Source organism: Onychostoma macrolepis, chromosome 11 (assembly GCF_012432095.1).
Source record: "Onychostoma macrolepis isolate SWU-2019 chromosome 11, ASM1243209v1, whole genome shotgun sequence".
Classification (NCBI taxonomy): domain Eukaryota; kingdom Metazoa; phylum Chordata; class Actinopteri; order Cypriniformes; family Cyprinidae; genus Onychostoma; species Onychostoma macrolepis.
In genome coordinates this window covers 21,953,328-21,970,647 of record NC_081165.1, presented here as the reverse complement: position 1 = coordinate 21,970,647, position 17,320 = coordinate 21,953,328, and the positions used below count along the sequence as shown (strand labels likewise).

General features: G+C 36.8%; 1 protein-coding gene across 1 annotated transcript in view; it reads right to left on the bottom strand.

Moving 5' to 3' along the window:
• suclg2 (succinate-CoA ligase GDP-forming subunit beta) overlaps positions 1-17,320 on the bottom strand; it is a 125,308-nt gene that overhangs the window by 62,502 nt on the left and 45,486 nt on the right. The window contains exon 3 of the mRNA XM_058790905.1: positions 2,752-2,851. Within this exon, the coding sequence (XP_058646888.1) occupies positions 2,752-2,851 (100 nt within the window). The remainder of the gene's footprint in view (positions 1-2,751; positions 2,852-17,320) is intronic.

Here is a 17,320-nt window from a genome sequence, read left to right as displayed (position 1 = left end):
GATGCCTGAGAAATATTTCCCGGGCTAAATATCTGAACCTGTCTGTCATGAGTTTTGACTGGAAATAACATCGGTGATGACGTACTGCCAATGAGAGAGAACCACAGAACAAGGGAAATTTCAGTGGGAGGACTCGCAATTTTACGAGATTTCCTTTATCATTTATTGCGCATGCATTTTGTAAATGAAAGTTGTCAGGAATTCTTCAGAGGTAAATATTCTGTAATATGTGAGCCCCAAAGCCCCAAATTGACTAAAAGAATAAATTCGTAGGAGTCGTTTTTTTCCAGATCAGACAATGCGGCTCACGCTGTATATCCATTGTTGCGTGCAGATAGGGCTGGGTGATAAAACGATAACGATAATTATTGCGATATAATTTTCCTCGATAAAATGATAACAAGAGTTTGATAAAACGAAGCAGCGCTGTGCATTTGAACCGCACCACACAGACCATTTATCCGCTCGATTCAAAGTTTAAACGACAGCGTAGTGCGAGTTTACTAGAGCAGATGCCTTTACTTGCTGATAAGCAAATGCACTCGCTGTGACATCGAATTTAGCGAAAAACTCAAATGACTCTGTAATTTAAACTAGTTTAAAATCATATGAAACAGCATTGACACTGTGCGCAACAATGAAGCCAAAAGATTTTCAATCTACAAATCACCATCATTTACTATGCATTTACTGTTGCAACACTAACCGCACCATGATATTATGGCAAAAATCTGGAATATTCATATTGAATTTTATTATATTATTAATGTAGACATGTATTAAAGGAGTAATGGAATATAGATATTTTTGTGTATTTATACTAAGTGTATTTAGATTACAGTTTTCATACAAGTCCCTAGAAACCATACAGTTGCATTTTTACCATGGTATTGAGGCGCTATATGTGTGGTTTTAACTGTGGTTATCATGATCTAAACGTATACTACTGTGGAAGATCAATGGTTAATTTTAATAAAACTCAAACAATCAGGAGAATAAAAAAAAGAAAGAAAGAAAAAATTGGTTGTTTAATTTTTACAGATTTTACTGTTTTTGATAATGAACAAATTTACATCTGCACCCTAACTCAAGCTACTACTTCTGTAGAGATTTTTGTAATATTATTAATTACTGCACTATGTTGAAAATACATGTTACCAAAGTCAGGCAACACAAACCTGTTTCTTGATTTGAAACAATATCACCCATTAGAACATGCAGAAACTAAGAAATTATTTTTTTTCTATTAAGATATTTATTTTGTTAAAGAAAAAAAAAATGACTGGAAAAGTGTAAAGAGTTCAAAAATATTTGTCATGTTCTGATCATAAAGAGTAGTTTAAAACCACAATTAACTGTTTGGTTTCTACAACAGCATATCCTTGTGGTGCGGCTGACACAGAACAGCGTACGTTATTTGCGTCCAGCGGATATTCTTCTCCAAAATGGCGCTACGTTGACGAATAAGAGACGAATTGTTGAATAAAGTCATTGTTTTTGCGCAAAAAAGTGCTCTCGTCACTTCATTAAATTCAGATTGAACCACTGATGGCAGATGGACTATTCTGATGATGTCTTTCATATTTTTCTGTGCCTTGACAGTGGTATTTACTTGGCAGTCAATGGGACAGTCACAAACCTCCCGGTTTTCATCCAAAATATCTTAAATTGTGTTCCGAAGACGAACGAAGCTTTTACGGGTTTGGAACGACATGGTGGTAAGTGATTAATGACAAAATTTTCATTTTGGGGTGGAGTAACCCTTTAAATGTAAGAATTTGACTCAAAAGATAATGGACACTTTTAGAAAAAATGGCTATATAAAAGGTAAAAATGCACATAAAAAAACTAAAATCAATTTAAACTTATTGGAAAAGATGAATTTCTATCAGTGTGAACTGATTACCACACAGAATATGAAGAATATCAAAAACTTTAGGAGTCAGCTGTCCACGGCAGTCCATAAGATATCAGCACAATAACACACTCAGCAAAATATCGTCAAATTATCGTTATCGATAAAATCCCAGAAAATATAGAGATATTATTTTTGGTCAATATCGCACACTCCTATGCAACTGTGATTATTTTATTCAGTTAATGCATGTGCGCTAATATAAAGAGCTGTGGTGCTCATGCTAGCAATGCAGGTTTAAATCGGGCTAATTTGCTGATCACGTAGTTCTATCTCTCTCTGCATCATCTTTTAATTGTACTACAAATAACAATGGTACAGGCAGAAGTTTTAGTTTAAGAAGCACATACTAGCAAACTCTAGAGGATCTCTCAGGGCCACAAAAAGCGCTGTGCTCATTTGCTAGATAAAACAGATCAGGCTGCGTTTCAGAGTGTTTTCTCAGGACGATTCTCTTCATCCCAAATGCCAAAGTACACTACGTGACAGTGATACACGACGCAGGCATTCAGTCATAAATCAGCCCCTACTTGAGGAAAACTCATGGCTTTCTGGTAAAGTTTTCAGAGATTGTTATATTTCAAACGTCTCCCTCATTCTCAAGGGTTTTTTCACAACATTTTTATAGTTTCTGTAACACATATAATTTGTTCAGCTGAGGAATCCATCATTCCACATTACAACTGAGGTTTAAGAACATCACAATTGTTGAGGGTAGAGTGATATTCTGCTCTATTTTCTTGGTGAGAAATACATGGTGTCAAAGAATGATAGGGGTTTTAAGAGGAATGAAAGACAGGAAATTTCTCAGAAAATTGGTCTAGGCAGGTACTCACTCTTTTGTTAAATGCACCCCTCCTTTCAGGCCACTGTCGAACACTCCTTTGCCTCTTCCTCCCGCTAAAATTTGAGCTTTCAGGACAATCTCCTTAGCTTCTAAAGTGACAAAAGTGACAATAAAAAAGGTTAGAGCCTCAAGATACCAGGAAAAAAGGTGCTCCAGATACAATGCAGCGCTTAGCGGGTGGCGCAGGTTCGAAGCTGACCTTTAAGAGACTCACACAGTACATAACCTCAACAAACACACAGATAAACAAGCAAGAGAAAAACAAATGAGATCGGAAGAGGAGTTGGTGTTTTCAGCTGTAATTTGATTTTAAATATTACGCTGATCTCCACAGGCATGTTTTGATGATGCGTCTTCCAGAGCGGTTGGCAATTTTGTCATTATTTCTTTCATCACGGAAACATCACTGAGATGGAAGCACAAGGCTGAGGAAATAATAGCTTGTCATGAGACACTATGTTGAAACATTTGATCAATATTGTGGTGTATGAATCATTTTATCCAATTTTGTGAAAAAGACCATATACTGCGACTGTAGAGTGACTGAGATTAAAAGAACCTCAGAGATTTTTTTTCTTTTTTATTACTCTACCAGGGTGGACAATTTATATACTCTCTATACTTTTTTTTTTACCCACATTTTCCAAAAGGTAAGCTGGACTAACTAACTGAAAAAGTGTATATACACGTGAAAAAAAAATAAAAAATACAAATCTGAAATATTTTTTTATTTCTAAAAACAAACAAATAAATAATTGAATAAATTAACTAATTAATAATTAAAGAAATTAAATTATTACATTTTAATCATTTATTAGTAACAAAGAAAACATTGTTTAAATCTTGTCACATTTCCACGACATCCAGCTAGACTATTATCACCTCAGAGGTTTGAACCAGAACAAAGAATTGGCACATGGAACAACGACTTTACAGTCATTAACATCTTCACAGGATCATAAAAGGCTGAGAACTAAAAATTTATTCAAAGATGAACCGTAATGTCCTGCAGGCATCTGGGAAATAAACAGGAAAAAAAAGAGAAAAGAAAAATCAGAAGAGCTAGTGAGTGACAGGTGCTCTAGTCTAAACCAAATGAAGCACCTGGAAGACAAAAGCAGAGCGCTGTCAAAATATAAATATTAATTATAAATATGCTTTTAATTAATTTAGTGCTGAAAAGAATGGATAACAATAGTATAGAATAGGGGTGGGCAATATGACCAAAATCTTATACCACAATATGAGTAATTGTGTTTCACGGAAACTACACACACACACACACACACACACACACACACACATACATACATATACATACATATATATATATATACACATATACACAATATAGTCATTTTTGCTTTAAATAAGTTCTTTATATCATCAAAATGATAGAAATAGAAATTTCATAATATCAGAAAAAAAGGAATACTAGCCTAAAAAAACTCACTGAACACAAGTAAACAGTCAGCAATTAAATAAGAATAAGAAACTAATTACAAACAATTGGACAAAAAACTACAGTAGAACAAATAAATAAGAAATGCTACACACATTGTATAAAGTAATCAAATGTATAAAAACACTGCATATTCACTGTGTAAATTAAATCTATATTTCTTCTTATAAAAGTTACAAAAGTGATTTAGGCCGCATTTACACTGCATGGTTCAAGTGACCCAATCCCGATTTTTTTCCTCCCATGTGGCACAGATCAGATATGGTGAATGACTGTGTAAGCAGAAAAAAAATAATAATAATAATAATTAAAAAAACAAAACAAAAAAACGCATGGATTCCGATATTCTCTGATCGGTTTCAGGTCTCATTCATATGTGGAAATAAATCAGATATGAATCGGATACGTGCATTTGCGCATGCCGTGTACATTTCACATTTCACGGTACAGACATACCTGTAACAAATGAAACCTCTCTAGTTGAGTAGCAGAGTATTAATTCCATTCTTTTGTATTAAAAGACAATCTGACAATGAAATGTACTGCTGTTCTCTTTGATGACGGCTCGTGCACAGACGAGCGCTTCAGTCACGTTCGTTCCATTGAAACCACAAAATTAAATGCACACAAACATGTTCCTGCCTTTGATATACAATCATTGATGAACGCATTTTGTTTTAATTATTAAAAAACGCAGACGATGTGACATTGTATTGATGTTGACATTATCTACCACCTGAGTATTCCACTTGCAAGCTTTCAGCGGAGCTGAAGATCATCACTGTCCTGCAGAATTTGTTCAAGGCTATATAATCATTTAGATGTAACTATTGTTTTAAAATGCTTCTATATGAATTACATGTCAGTAAATTAAATTCAATGTACTATTCAAATTGATTTGTGATGTTATATGCTATTTTTGGCTTGTTTCACCAAGTGCAGTGTAAAATGCACACATCAGATACGGGTCACTTTTAAAAGAAATCGGATATAGTCACAAAATCGGAATTGGTCATCAGGACTTGCCGTGTAAATGCAGTGAGAGACTTTTCTCTCTTTTGTTGTTTGATTATCATGAATGACAGACAGCAGGGATATTAGACTGCTGTCACTTTAAGAGCTGCCTGGTTCAATATACCGTTACACATGTTTTCTTTCTCAGCTATTTGCTTTCACTTAAGACCTAAATTACTGTATTTACGAAGATACTTGCAAAGAGGGGCATTTTGACATACAAGCGTGTGTATTTAACCAATTCAATACTCTCTTCACATGCCCCTCAGAAACTCTCAGATAGTGTGTGCATATACTGTAGCAAAATGAGTTCTCTTTTGCTGCTTATTGCATTTAAATGGCTTAAAATCACTTGTTTTTAAACCGCGATGCTTTAAAACTCATGCAAATGATAGCACAGCAATGTCATGTGAGCATGTAACCGCGATAGAAACGATTGTCCAAAACCTCTACCGGTTGACAAATTTCGACCACACCTACAGAACTATAGTGTATATATATGTTATTTTTAATAATTTCAACACTTTGAGAATATTTAAAACGGGCCGGAAATGATGAAGAGAACAGTGAAGAATGGGATTCAGATTCAAACCCGCAATGCACAACATCTTAACATGATGGAGCATGAAGTCCTCGGCTCCCACATAAGTCATACTTAAAGAGCCACGCCGCTCTTCATGGCCCTCGGGGTGGACGTTAAAAGTTCTCACACATTAGGTGCTGATTAAGACTCGCTATCACCGCTGTGTCTCAACCAAACCACAACTCAGCCATTGACTGGAGCGCATGCATAATTTATCACTGCCACACAGAGCTGATAGCATTGATCATGTGTGCGACCGTAAGGGATAAGAATGCAGAAGCGGCAAAAACAGAGATACGGAAGCCGCTGGATCACTTAATCTAAACTAAGAGAGATATAACAACTGAGGAGAGGCAGGCAAGGGTGAAGATTTAGCAAAACACCTCTTGTCCTGATAAGAGATCTGATAGTGTTAGACAGGAAACTCCTGCACATGGGAATGTGATGAGCGCTACAGAGAGCCAGAGATGAGAGTGATAGTGTGAATGAGTGAAAGAGAGAGACACTGAGATGGAAAAATTACAGAAAGATTATACCTGGACTGAGTGTTTAGCAAACCAGAGTGAATAAATGATGACAGAATTTTCATTTTTTAATTGAACTATCCCTTTTATGACCAGAAAAGTTATGCATTGATGGTCTATGTAGAGAACAACTTTACATTAACCATTCAGGCATGTACAGTACAAGGCTAGGAAAATGCAATGCAAAATGCCCGTTGACAAAAAAAATTGAGCAAGAAGGAAATGACATAAATAGTTCGTAATTATGTATTTTAGACACGTAGACATCATGAAGAGTCAAATAAATAAATTGTAAGCAGGAAAATGTAGAAATCATAAACACCCCTGTGGATTTTGTGAATTTAGCTGCTAGGCTGTTAACCAGTGAAGCTCTTTTGGAGGCGGAATGGGATTTGTAGCAATATTCATTAGAGGTCCAACAGATCGCAGATGATCCGTGATCCGTACGGACCAGACCACACGGTTCGGCAAGCATGTGATTCATGCATGTGGTTAACTGTTAAGTTTAACCATTATAGAGAGAAAGTTTATCATTTGCATGTGTTTTGTCTTGCCAATTTACCCATTCAAGCAATTTGAAAAAAAAAAAACCGCGCGCTGTTTTTTTTTTTTTTTTTTACCGCTGCCGCACACACCCGAAGCGAGCACACGCAGAGAGAGAGAGGCGCGATTCAGACTGTGCGATTCACACAGATTGATTTCTCTTTCACTTCTCTTTGAACGGAAACATACACACAAACTTATGTTTAAATACCTATTTTGGCAAGTATTCTGGTAAACACAGTCAGTTATGTCTTAAGTGACCGAAACAGCTGAGAAAGAAACTGGATGTGTGTCAATATTAGGTACGTGCATTTGGTCTTAAAGAGACAGCAGCCTATAAATACCTGCAGTGAAGAGCACTATTGTGTTATTTTACAATTATTACATTTCTGCACCTGAATATTAGTGTTACTGACTTTATTAATAACTTTGTTGTATTCATCTATGCTTGTCATTTGTGTAATTGTTCTTGTTTTATTAATGACTTTATTAGTTCAGCTAGTAGTTTTTGCTGTGGTATAGAAGTACTTAAAGTAAGCTTTCAGTAATTAATAAAAACCCAACTTTTTTTGTTTGTTTGTTTTTTGCTGGTCTGAAAAATGATCCGATCCGTGACTCAAAATCCGTAATATTATGTGAACCGTGAGTTTTATGATCCGCTGCACCACTAATATTCATAAACACACACACACACAAACAAACTGTTGTTTGTGTGAACAACAGATGTGCTTTAACAGAAGGGTTTATCCAGCCATTTTTCATAATTTAATGGATTTTTGTGAGAAGACTTGAGATTAATAAACTAGCTCATTAAAATTGCCCCAGTTAAAGTTGATAACACATTTTGTGAGAATAGCACAGTCAGTCAAAGTACTGTAAAATCCTACACACATTTTTATTATTACTAAATTTTAAAAATGAATATAATTAATGTTGCACTACCGTTAAAAGGTTTGGGGTTGGTAAGTTTTTTTTAAAGCTTATGAAAGAAGTACACTCTCAGAAATAAAGGTACAAAAGCTGTCACTGGGGCGGTACCTTTTCAAAAGGTACACTTTTGTACCTATTAGGTTCAAATATGTACACTTTAAGTACTAATATGTACCTTTAAGGTACCAAAATGGACCCTTTAGGTACAAACATGTACCTTTTGAAAAGGTACTGCCCCAGTGACAGCTTTTGTACCTTTATTTCTGAGAGTGTAATAAGCAGTAATATTTTGAAATATTATTACAATTTAAATAGACAGTATTCTACTTTAGTATATTTTAAAATGTAATTTATTCCTGTTATGGAAAGCTGAATTTTTAGCATCATTACTCCAGTCTTCAGTGTCAAAAATCACTGAATATGCTGATTTGGTGCCTGGTACTTATTATTATTTTGTTAAAAACAGTTGTGCTGCTTAATATTGTTTTGTGGAAACCGTGATACTTTTTTTATTATTATTATTATTTTTTACAGGATTCCTTTATAAATAGAAAGTAAAGCATTTATTTGAAATCATAACATTCTAAATGCCTTCATTGTAATTTTTAAATATTCATTTCTAGTAAAAGTATTCATTTCTTTAAAAATAAATAAATAAAAATTCGTACTGAGCTCAATCTTTTGAACAGTAGTATCTATATTACATTTGCGGATTGTAAGTACTATACAGTCCTCTATGTCTGCATGCATATCAATTTGTAGAAATATATACATGTATATCATCATTATCAAATAAAGTACTGGATGGTATCCAGAATCTCAGTACATTACGTGCAATCCATCACTTCATGTCAATTATCTCTATTTAGCGAGTGCAGAAGTAATGCCCATGCCAAATGGTGCACTTTAATTCGCAGCATCCACTTACTTCTCATAGATTAATGATGTGAGCAGCAAATTAAAAAGTGGAGGAAGTACATAGACCGTGGCTTTATGGTTTTAAAATGAGTTTATATATCATTATTTATTACACTTTGTAACACCTTACAGTTCAACACTTGTGTTGACAATTTAATTCACCCATCACAAAGTGACACTTCAAATGCCTTCAAGAAAGAAAGCTGCCTTTTCTGATTGTTTAACCTGAAGCTACATCTTAAGATGATATATGAAATCAATGCAGACATTTTTCTCTCTAGGAACAGCCTGGAGCTTCAGGTGCAAGACCTACATTGTCTTCTCAAGATCAACAGACCACAAAATTATTTTTTTCAACACAACAGTATTTACGTGCATGTCGTGTATGCCTGCTTTTGCTACTTTTGTGTACAATACAATACATATCAAATGCTCTGTGAACGTTCTGTGGGCTGCGTGTCTGAGGCAGAGACGGGTCGAGTGATAACTAAGAGAAAACACATTTTGTCACCTTATACTAAAAACGTATTTTTAGGAAGTGTGGGTTGGTATATACTCACACTTTGTTGCAAAAAATAAGACATAGTTGGCAAAGTGTTCTGTATTGCAATGGCATTCTCATGTTTAAAAGAAAAAAAAAGGAGCTGTAAAATGTATTTATCACTTTATTTTTATTTTTAAATAATTTATTTTTGAACACACAATGATAGCTGCATGTTTAACAGAATTAAGACCGTATTTGATATGTTATAATTTACTGTGTTATAATTTACTTGATACAATAAAATGAAATGGTTATTCATTACATTACATTATATTATATTATATTTAGTTATTTAGCAGACACTTTTATCCAAAACGACTTACAAATGAGGACAACAGAAGCAATCAATTGTAGTATTACAATCATTATCATTAAATGGTCATTAATTAATGAGGTTTATCAGGGGAACAATTGTGTGTGCGTGTGCGTCTATGTATTTTTTAAATAAATTTTCAATTTAATTGGAGTTATTTCAGTACATCAGGTTAAACTCAATTAAAATATTGTCTTGGCAAATAGCTGCAATTAATGGTTTTAGCTGTAGTTTCAGTTCTACTTAACTATAAGAACACTGGAATATCTCATCTCATTTAGATATACAACATACACATTTTAAAACCTCAGAATTTTTTTTTTACCCTTTTTTAATACTAAAGTTAAGATGTTTTATAAAATAAAAAGAGATTAATGCTTTAAGACTCAGATGCCTTGTAACAATAATAGATCCATACACACACACACATTATATATATATATATATATATATATATATATATATATATATATATATAACACACACACAAATGAGGCCAAAAATATTGGCACCCTTGGTAAATATGATCAAAGGTGGCTGTGAAAATTAATCTGCATTTTTAATCCTTTTGATTTAAAAAAAAAAAAAATCACAAAAATCCAACCTTTAATTGGATAATAAGAATTTAAAATGGGGGGAAATATCATTATGAAATAAATGGATTTCTCAAATACACGTTGGACACAATTATTGGCACCCCTAGAAATTTTTATGAGTAAAATATCTCTGAAGTATATTCCCATTCATATTCACAATTTTGAGCACTCCAGGGTGATTATGAACATGAAATTATCCAGCCATGGCTTCCTGTTTCACAGAAATATAAATGGAAAATAGAATAGAAATAAATAGAAAAACAAAGCCCAAATTCCCTTAATCATCCATCACAATGAGAAAAACCAAAGAATATATTTCTGATGTGCAGCAAAAGATAACTGAGTGTCATGTAGAGAGTTGTCAAGAGGCCTGGGAGAAGTTAGGAAGGCTCAGTACAATGGAGTGTTTTTCAAAATGCCAGTTGTGGTTTATTTTAACAGCGGAATTTTATAAGGAGCAGTCCACAAAGTACAACAACAACAACAAAAAAAAAACACTTAATGTCACATATACTGGTGCTAAAAACAAAAGAAAAATGCTGTGAGCAGCAAAATTGGCACTAAACAATGCCTAGTGGCACATCCACAAAAATTATCAGCATGTCTCACCTCAGACATGTTCATGCGTTTGCACAATACACAGAATGCAACATTGCAACCAGGAACTCTCTCTGCTGCTTAGATGTAAGATGATCTACTGCTGGCAAGGTAATTGACTTTTGATCAACAGGGAAGTATTGCTCCTCCAGTTCCTCTTCTTCATCCACCTTTCTTGCCCACAGCTGCTCTGACCATGAGCCTTTTCTCTCCTGCCACGGCCTTAAGAGGTTAATATGAAAAACTTGAGACTTCTTCCTGCAATTCGATAGAGAGATCTCATAATTAGTAGCACTTAGTTTCCGTAACACTTCATACGGCCCCTGCCACTTGGCCAGTAATGAACTGTCAGATGTGGGAAGCAGCAGTAGCACCTTCTGACCTGGACTTAATGTTCTCTTCCAACTTGACTGATCGTACCATTGTTTTTGATGTTGTTGCGCATTAGCCATGTTGACTCTTACCAACTCTGCCAACGAGTCCATTTTCTCCCTCATCTTAATGACATATGACAAGATATTGGTTCGCTCACTTGCTTTGTCTCCTTCCCAGGCCTCCTTTAAGACATCCAAAGGTCCACGAACCTGACGTCCATAGAGCAGTTCAAAGGGTGAATAGCCTGTAGACGATTGTGGAACTTCACGATAGGCAAACATCAAGTACGGTAACCACTGGTCCCAGTTCGCACCTGTATCAGACACAAACTTGCGCAACATTGTTTTCAATGTCTGATTGAATCTTTCTACCATACCGTCCGTCTGAGGATGATAAGGAGTGGTCTTAATAGGATGTATACGCAACATTGAATACACTTGCTTAATTTGTCTGGATGTAAAGTTGGTTCCCTGATCTGTAATTATCTCTTTGGGTAAGCCTATCCGTGAAAAGAGCTGAACAAGGGCATTAACAATTTGTCTCGTCTTTGTGTTTTTAAGAGGAAAAACCTCTGGATATCTAGTAGCATAATCTGCAACAACCAGAATATACCGATTTCCTGTTCTACTCTTTTCTAAAGGACCCACTATATCCATAGCAATACGAGAAAACGGGATATCAATAATAGGGAGACTCACAAGAGGTGCTCTATCGCCCTTTCTAGCTGGACTCACCAGCTGACACTCTGGACAAGACTTACAAAAATCCATTACGTCCATATACAGCCTGGGCCAATAAAATCTACTTGCAATTCTGGCTAGCGTTTTCTGCTGGCCTAAATGTCATGCCCACGGTACCGAATGACCCAACTGCAATACCTTCAGTCTCATGGATTCAGGGACCACCAATCTCTCTCCCTCAACGCTTACCAGATACAGCCTATCATCTTTAATCACAAAATAATCTTTCTGCAGCAAAGCTGACACAGTGTTTCCCTTGTCTACCTTCTCAAACAAGGGTTTCAGAGTTCTATCCTGCCTTTGAAGTTACACTATATCATGAGGAATGCATTCCATATCATCAGCATGAGGTTCAGGCAACTTTTCGACTATTTCTGTACCCTCAACTTTGTTCTGACGCCTCTCACGTCTAGATTTCCTAGTTTTAGGACCCCCACCAAAAGGTAAATCTTGCAGCAGCTGTTTACAGGTCTTATCATGCTTAGCCTGGGCTCTTGTTACCACCCTAGCTTCCGCTATCTCCCTGTCACTCTGCAAAAGATCTACAAGCACGGGCACATCTCTACCTAAAATAACTGGATAGGGCGCCTGGTCCATTACACCAACTGACAGATAATAAGCCTGACCACTTATTTCAGTTACCACATCAGTTTTGGGGTATTCTTTTTCATCACCATGAATACAGCGAACTCTCAATTTGTCCTGCATCAATGCGCTACCTTCACCCAAACATTCAGTCCTTACTAACGTTTGGCTTGAACCAGAGTCAACTAAAGCTTTAAAGAATTTAGTCCCGATCTTTATCTCAATTACAGTGTCTGTATTCGACTCCACCTCATTTAACCCCAAAGAGGATCTTGGTACATAACACAGTATTAGTAACTTTCTGTAAAGGACAATCTGCTTTCTTATGCCCTGGCTGACCACATCAATGACAAACCATCACAGCTTTACCCTTATACTGATTAACTGCCCCCTGATGTTTGCTTGTGTTCGTACCAGGACTGATCTGTGATACACCGGTATTAGAACCAAAATTGCTCAGACCACTACCCCAACCATCCCCAGACTTACGGGTTAAGCTGTTGTTATAGCTTCGCCATCGTCTTGGTTGATACACTGATCGTCTTGCAGCCACAAAGGTCTCTGCCATCTCTGCTGCTTGTTTAGATGAGGTAGGGTTATTCTGTCTCACCCATGTCCTTGTCTCTGGGTTGAGTAACTTGAGGAACTGTTCTAGCACTATCTGGTCACCGATCTCCTCCTTTGTTCGACTCTTAGGATTCATCCACTTCTCACACAAGTCTCTTAGTCTTACTTGCAGCTCTCTTGGAGTCTCATCTTCTTGAGCACTGTACGATCTGAAGCATTGTCTATACCTTTCAACATGTATCTCAAACTTGTCAAGAATAGCCTGGCTGACGAAGCCATAGTTTAGTGAGTTGTCAGGCTCCATGGCCACATAAGCTGCCCTTGCCTTACCAGATAAGAGAGGTAACAAATGCAACACCCAGTCTTGCCTTGGCCATCTGCACGCTTGGGCAATACGTTCAAAAGTTGTCAGGTAGTGTTCTATGTCCTCATCATGGGTCCAAGGAAGCATTCTCGGAGTTTGAAAACATGGCATTGCAGGTCCTTGTCCCTCAATTGGATTCTCACCTGATGAAGCAGAGTCATCATCCTGCAAGGGTTGTCGGTCTTGATGAACTTCAGACTGCAGCTGTGTAAACTGATGGTGAAGCACCTGCCATTTATGCTCTTGGCGCTGCGCCTCTCTTTCCAAGCGATGTTGCAGATCTTTGATGTTGCTTGCGTAAAAACTTTTGCATCATATCCATAAGTTGGTCAATTGTACTCCCAGCTACAACTTCACTTTGGTCTGGAATTGTGCACATTGATTCGGACTCATCTGGAACTTTAGACTCATCCCTTGCCCTTGCTGCATCTTGCTTCTTTGGCGGCATTTTCGTTTAAAAAAATAAACAGTTTCTTCTGCCACCCAACTTGGAAAAAAAAGGTTTGTTGCACAACAAAACATGCAGCCTCCTCATGTACTAGCCTCCTATTGGCCTGGAAGCACTGCTGCCACCATGTGTCATGTAGAGAGTTGTCGAGAGGCCTGGGAGAAGTTAGGAAGGCTCAGTACAATGGAGTGTTTTTCAAAATGCCAGTTGTGGTTTATTTTAACAGCGAAATTTTATAAGGAGCAGTCCACAAAGTACAAAAAAAAAAAACACTTAATGTCACATATAGTGCTGGGCGGTATACCGGTTCATACCGAATACCGGTGTTTATTTTTCTTATGATATGAATTTTTAAAATACCGCAATACCGGTGTCATTTAAATAACGTTCGGAACGCGACATGTTTGAGAGGGGTTTCTTTTCACTATTGCATTGTGGCAAGAACACAGCTGTATGTGTTACTAAGCATGAAAGTTCTGAAGCTGTAGAACTAGTTGAACGTGATGACACAGAAGAACTCATCCACAATATCCACCGCCCGCTGCCATCAGCTCCCGCGTCTCACACACACGAGCGCGACTATAGCACTATATTTAGCAACTTTCAGACCCTTTTAGCGGCTTTTTTTTTTTTTTACATAGAATATACAAACTGACAAACCTAGCGACTTTTTTGGATAAACCTTAGCTATGGTTCAGTTGGAAGATGTCTCCAGTGCTGCCCCGCGAGCGCGAGATCTGACTCCTGGCGCAGTGTTGCCTCTCTCGCCGTCTGTTCTGTGCAGCGAGCGGCAGCGAAGCACCGCATTCAGCTGGCAGTACCGCAGCAGATTCGTCAATAAATGAGTACAAAACAGCGTTTCCAAGCACCTGCCGCTAACTGACTGTTTGGAATTATAAATATGAGAATAGTTCATATGTTAATATTATGCACTTTTTTGTTTGTTGTTTTTTTTTTTTTTTTTAGTTTGTTACTCAGCCAGTGCACTGCATGAGACAAAAGTAATATAGCCAAAACCACCGCATAGCCACTCTTTAGTGTAACGTTAGATGCATGTTGATTTTATCAGACGATGTCGCGATTATAAATGAGAGTGACTCCTGGTTAACATGTAGGCTATTAATGAGTCGTGTTTAGTCACTATTTAGTGTGGAATTTTTCTACAATATTCACTCATCATGACAGTAAAATAGGGCATTCTAAGTCAATCAACTGCAGTTTTTCCTCCCTCAATCAGTACAAAATGTGGTTAACACCCGGTCATGCATGAAAAAAATAAATACCGTCATATACCGTGAAACCGGTATAATTTTGAAAAATACCGTGATATCAATTTTTGGTCATACCGCCCAGCACTAGTCACATATACTGGTGCTAAAAACAAAAGAAAAATGCTGTGAGCAGCAAGACTGGCACTAAACAATGCCTAGTGGCACATCCACAAAAATTATCAGCATGTCTCACCTCAGACATGTTCAAGCGTTTGCACAATACACAGAATGCAACATTGACCTGGTTCATCATCACACTGAGCTTCACAAATTAGTGAAGTGGCTTTAAGAAAAGAGCTGGAGCAGTGAAAATTCCCATTTCCACCATCAGGGCAATAATTAAGAATTTCCAATCAACATAAAACGTTACGAAACTGCCTGGAAGAGGACGTGTCTCTATATCATCCTAATGCACGGTGAGAAAGAGAGTTTGAGTGGCTAAAGACTCTCCAAGGACCACAGCTGGAGAATTGCAGAAAATAGTTGTGTCTCGGGGTTAGAAAACCTTAAAAAAAAAACATTTGTCAAACAGCAACTACATCACCACGTTGTTTGGGAGGGTTTCAAGAAACATTCTCCTAGCTCACCCAAAAACAAACTCCAGCATATTCAGTTATCAGACACGACTGGAACTTCAAATGGGACTGGCTTCCATGGTCAGAGGAAACTAAAAATTTAGTTTTTTAGCAGCAAACCAAGATGGGTTTGGTGAACACAGGGATAAAAAGTACCCCATGTGTACAATGAAATATACTGCTGTATTTTTGATGTTGTGGGCCTATATTTCTGCTGGATGTCCTGGACATCTTGTTTAGACACATGGCATCATGGATTCTATCAAATACCAACAGATAAAAAAAACAATAAGTGACTGAGACTGACTCTGTTAGAAATCTTATAATGGGCCATGTACACAAAAATGGGTCACTGAGCACAAAACCAAGCTTCTGCTATGGCCATTCCAGTCTCCTGACCTGAAAATGAAAACGAGTGGGGTGAACTGAAGAGAAGGAGCACCAACATGGAGCAGGAATCTAAAGGGTCTGGAGTGATTCTGGATGAAGGAATGGTCTCTGATCTCTTGTCAGGTGTTCTCTAAGCTAATCAGGCATTATAGGAGAACATTTAGAGCTGTTAAAATGGCAAATGGAGGTTTCAAAAAGTATTGAATGAAAGGGTGCCGTTAATTGTGGCCAATGTGTATTAGATAAAAACATTTATTTCATAATGATATCCCCCCCCTCCCATTTTAAATTCTTATAATCCAATGAAAGGTTAGATTTTTGTGAATTTTTTTAATAAAAGATCAAAAGGATTAACAATGCAGATTAATTTTCACAGCCTTCTTTGATCATATTTATCAAGGGTGCCAATATTTTTATATTATATCCTTACTAGTCAATATTTTAAAATATTTAATTAAATATTTCATGAAGTCATCTTGTATAATTACTAACTTGTCATTGCGTCATACATCTAATGACATAAAAATACATTTTCTTGAAAGCTAGCATCATCTTTAAGTGTGCCAAATTATCAAAGGTCGACTTCACAAACAAAACTTCCAACACTGTGTTTGTTCAGTACACTGTTTGATTATCTCATTAATTAACTGAACTGAATGCTAAATGAGCATACACTGTTAATTCAGAGTATAATTTGCATTACTGTCATTTCATAACTTTAAATGAGGGCAAAAATAAAAAGTATAAAAAATTGCCCAGGAGCAAGAGTTTAAAATAAACAAATAAACTACTGCCTACTGAAGTGAAACGCTAAGATTTTTTTTTTGCCATAACATACTATTTAGAAAAAAATTACATGTAGAAGCAAATATGTCTGTACAGTTCGCATGGCATCAGAAGTAATTGCAGTAATACAGACCCCCGATCCTCATTAATGAGTTGTACCAATGACAGCAGTCAGTAGTTCAGTGCTGGGTTGCTGCTTCTGCTTCACTGTTTCTTATTTTCTGAGTCCCTAATGTCTCTCTGGCTGTGGACATGACTGCAGGGTATGAGACACAGAGGTGTCCTGTTGTTTGATATTCAGTGAGAGCAATGGGGCTGTGGTAATGGGGTGTGGAGCGGGGTTCAGGGGAAACAGACAGCTGAGAGAAAACACGGGGAAGTCAAGATCCCTCATGTGTGTTTAAGGCCATAAAATGGGTCGAGACAAAGAAAA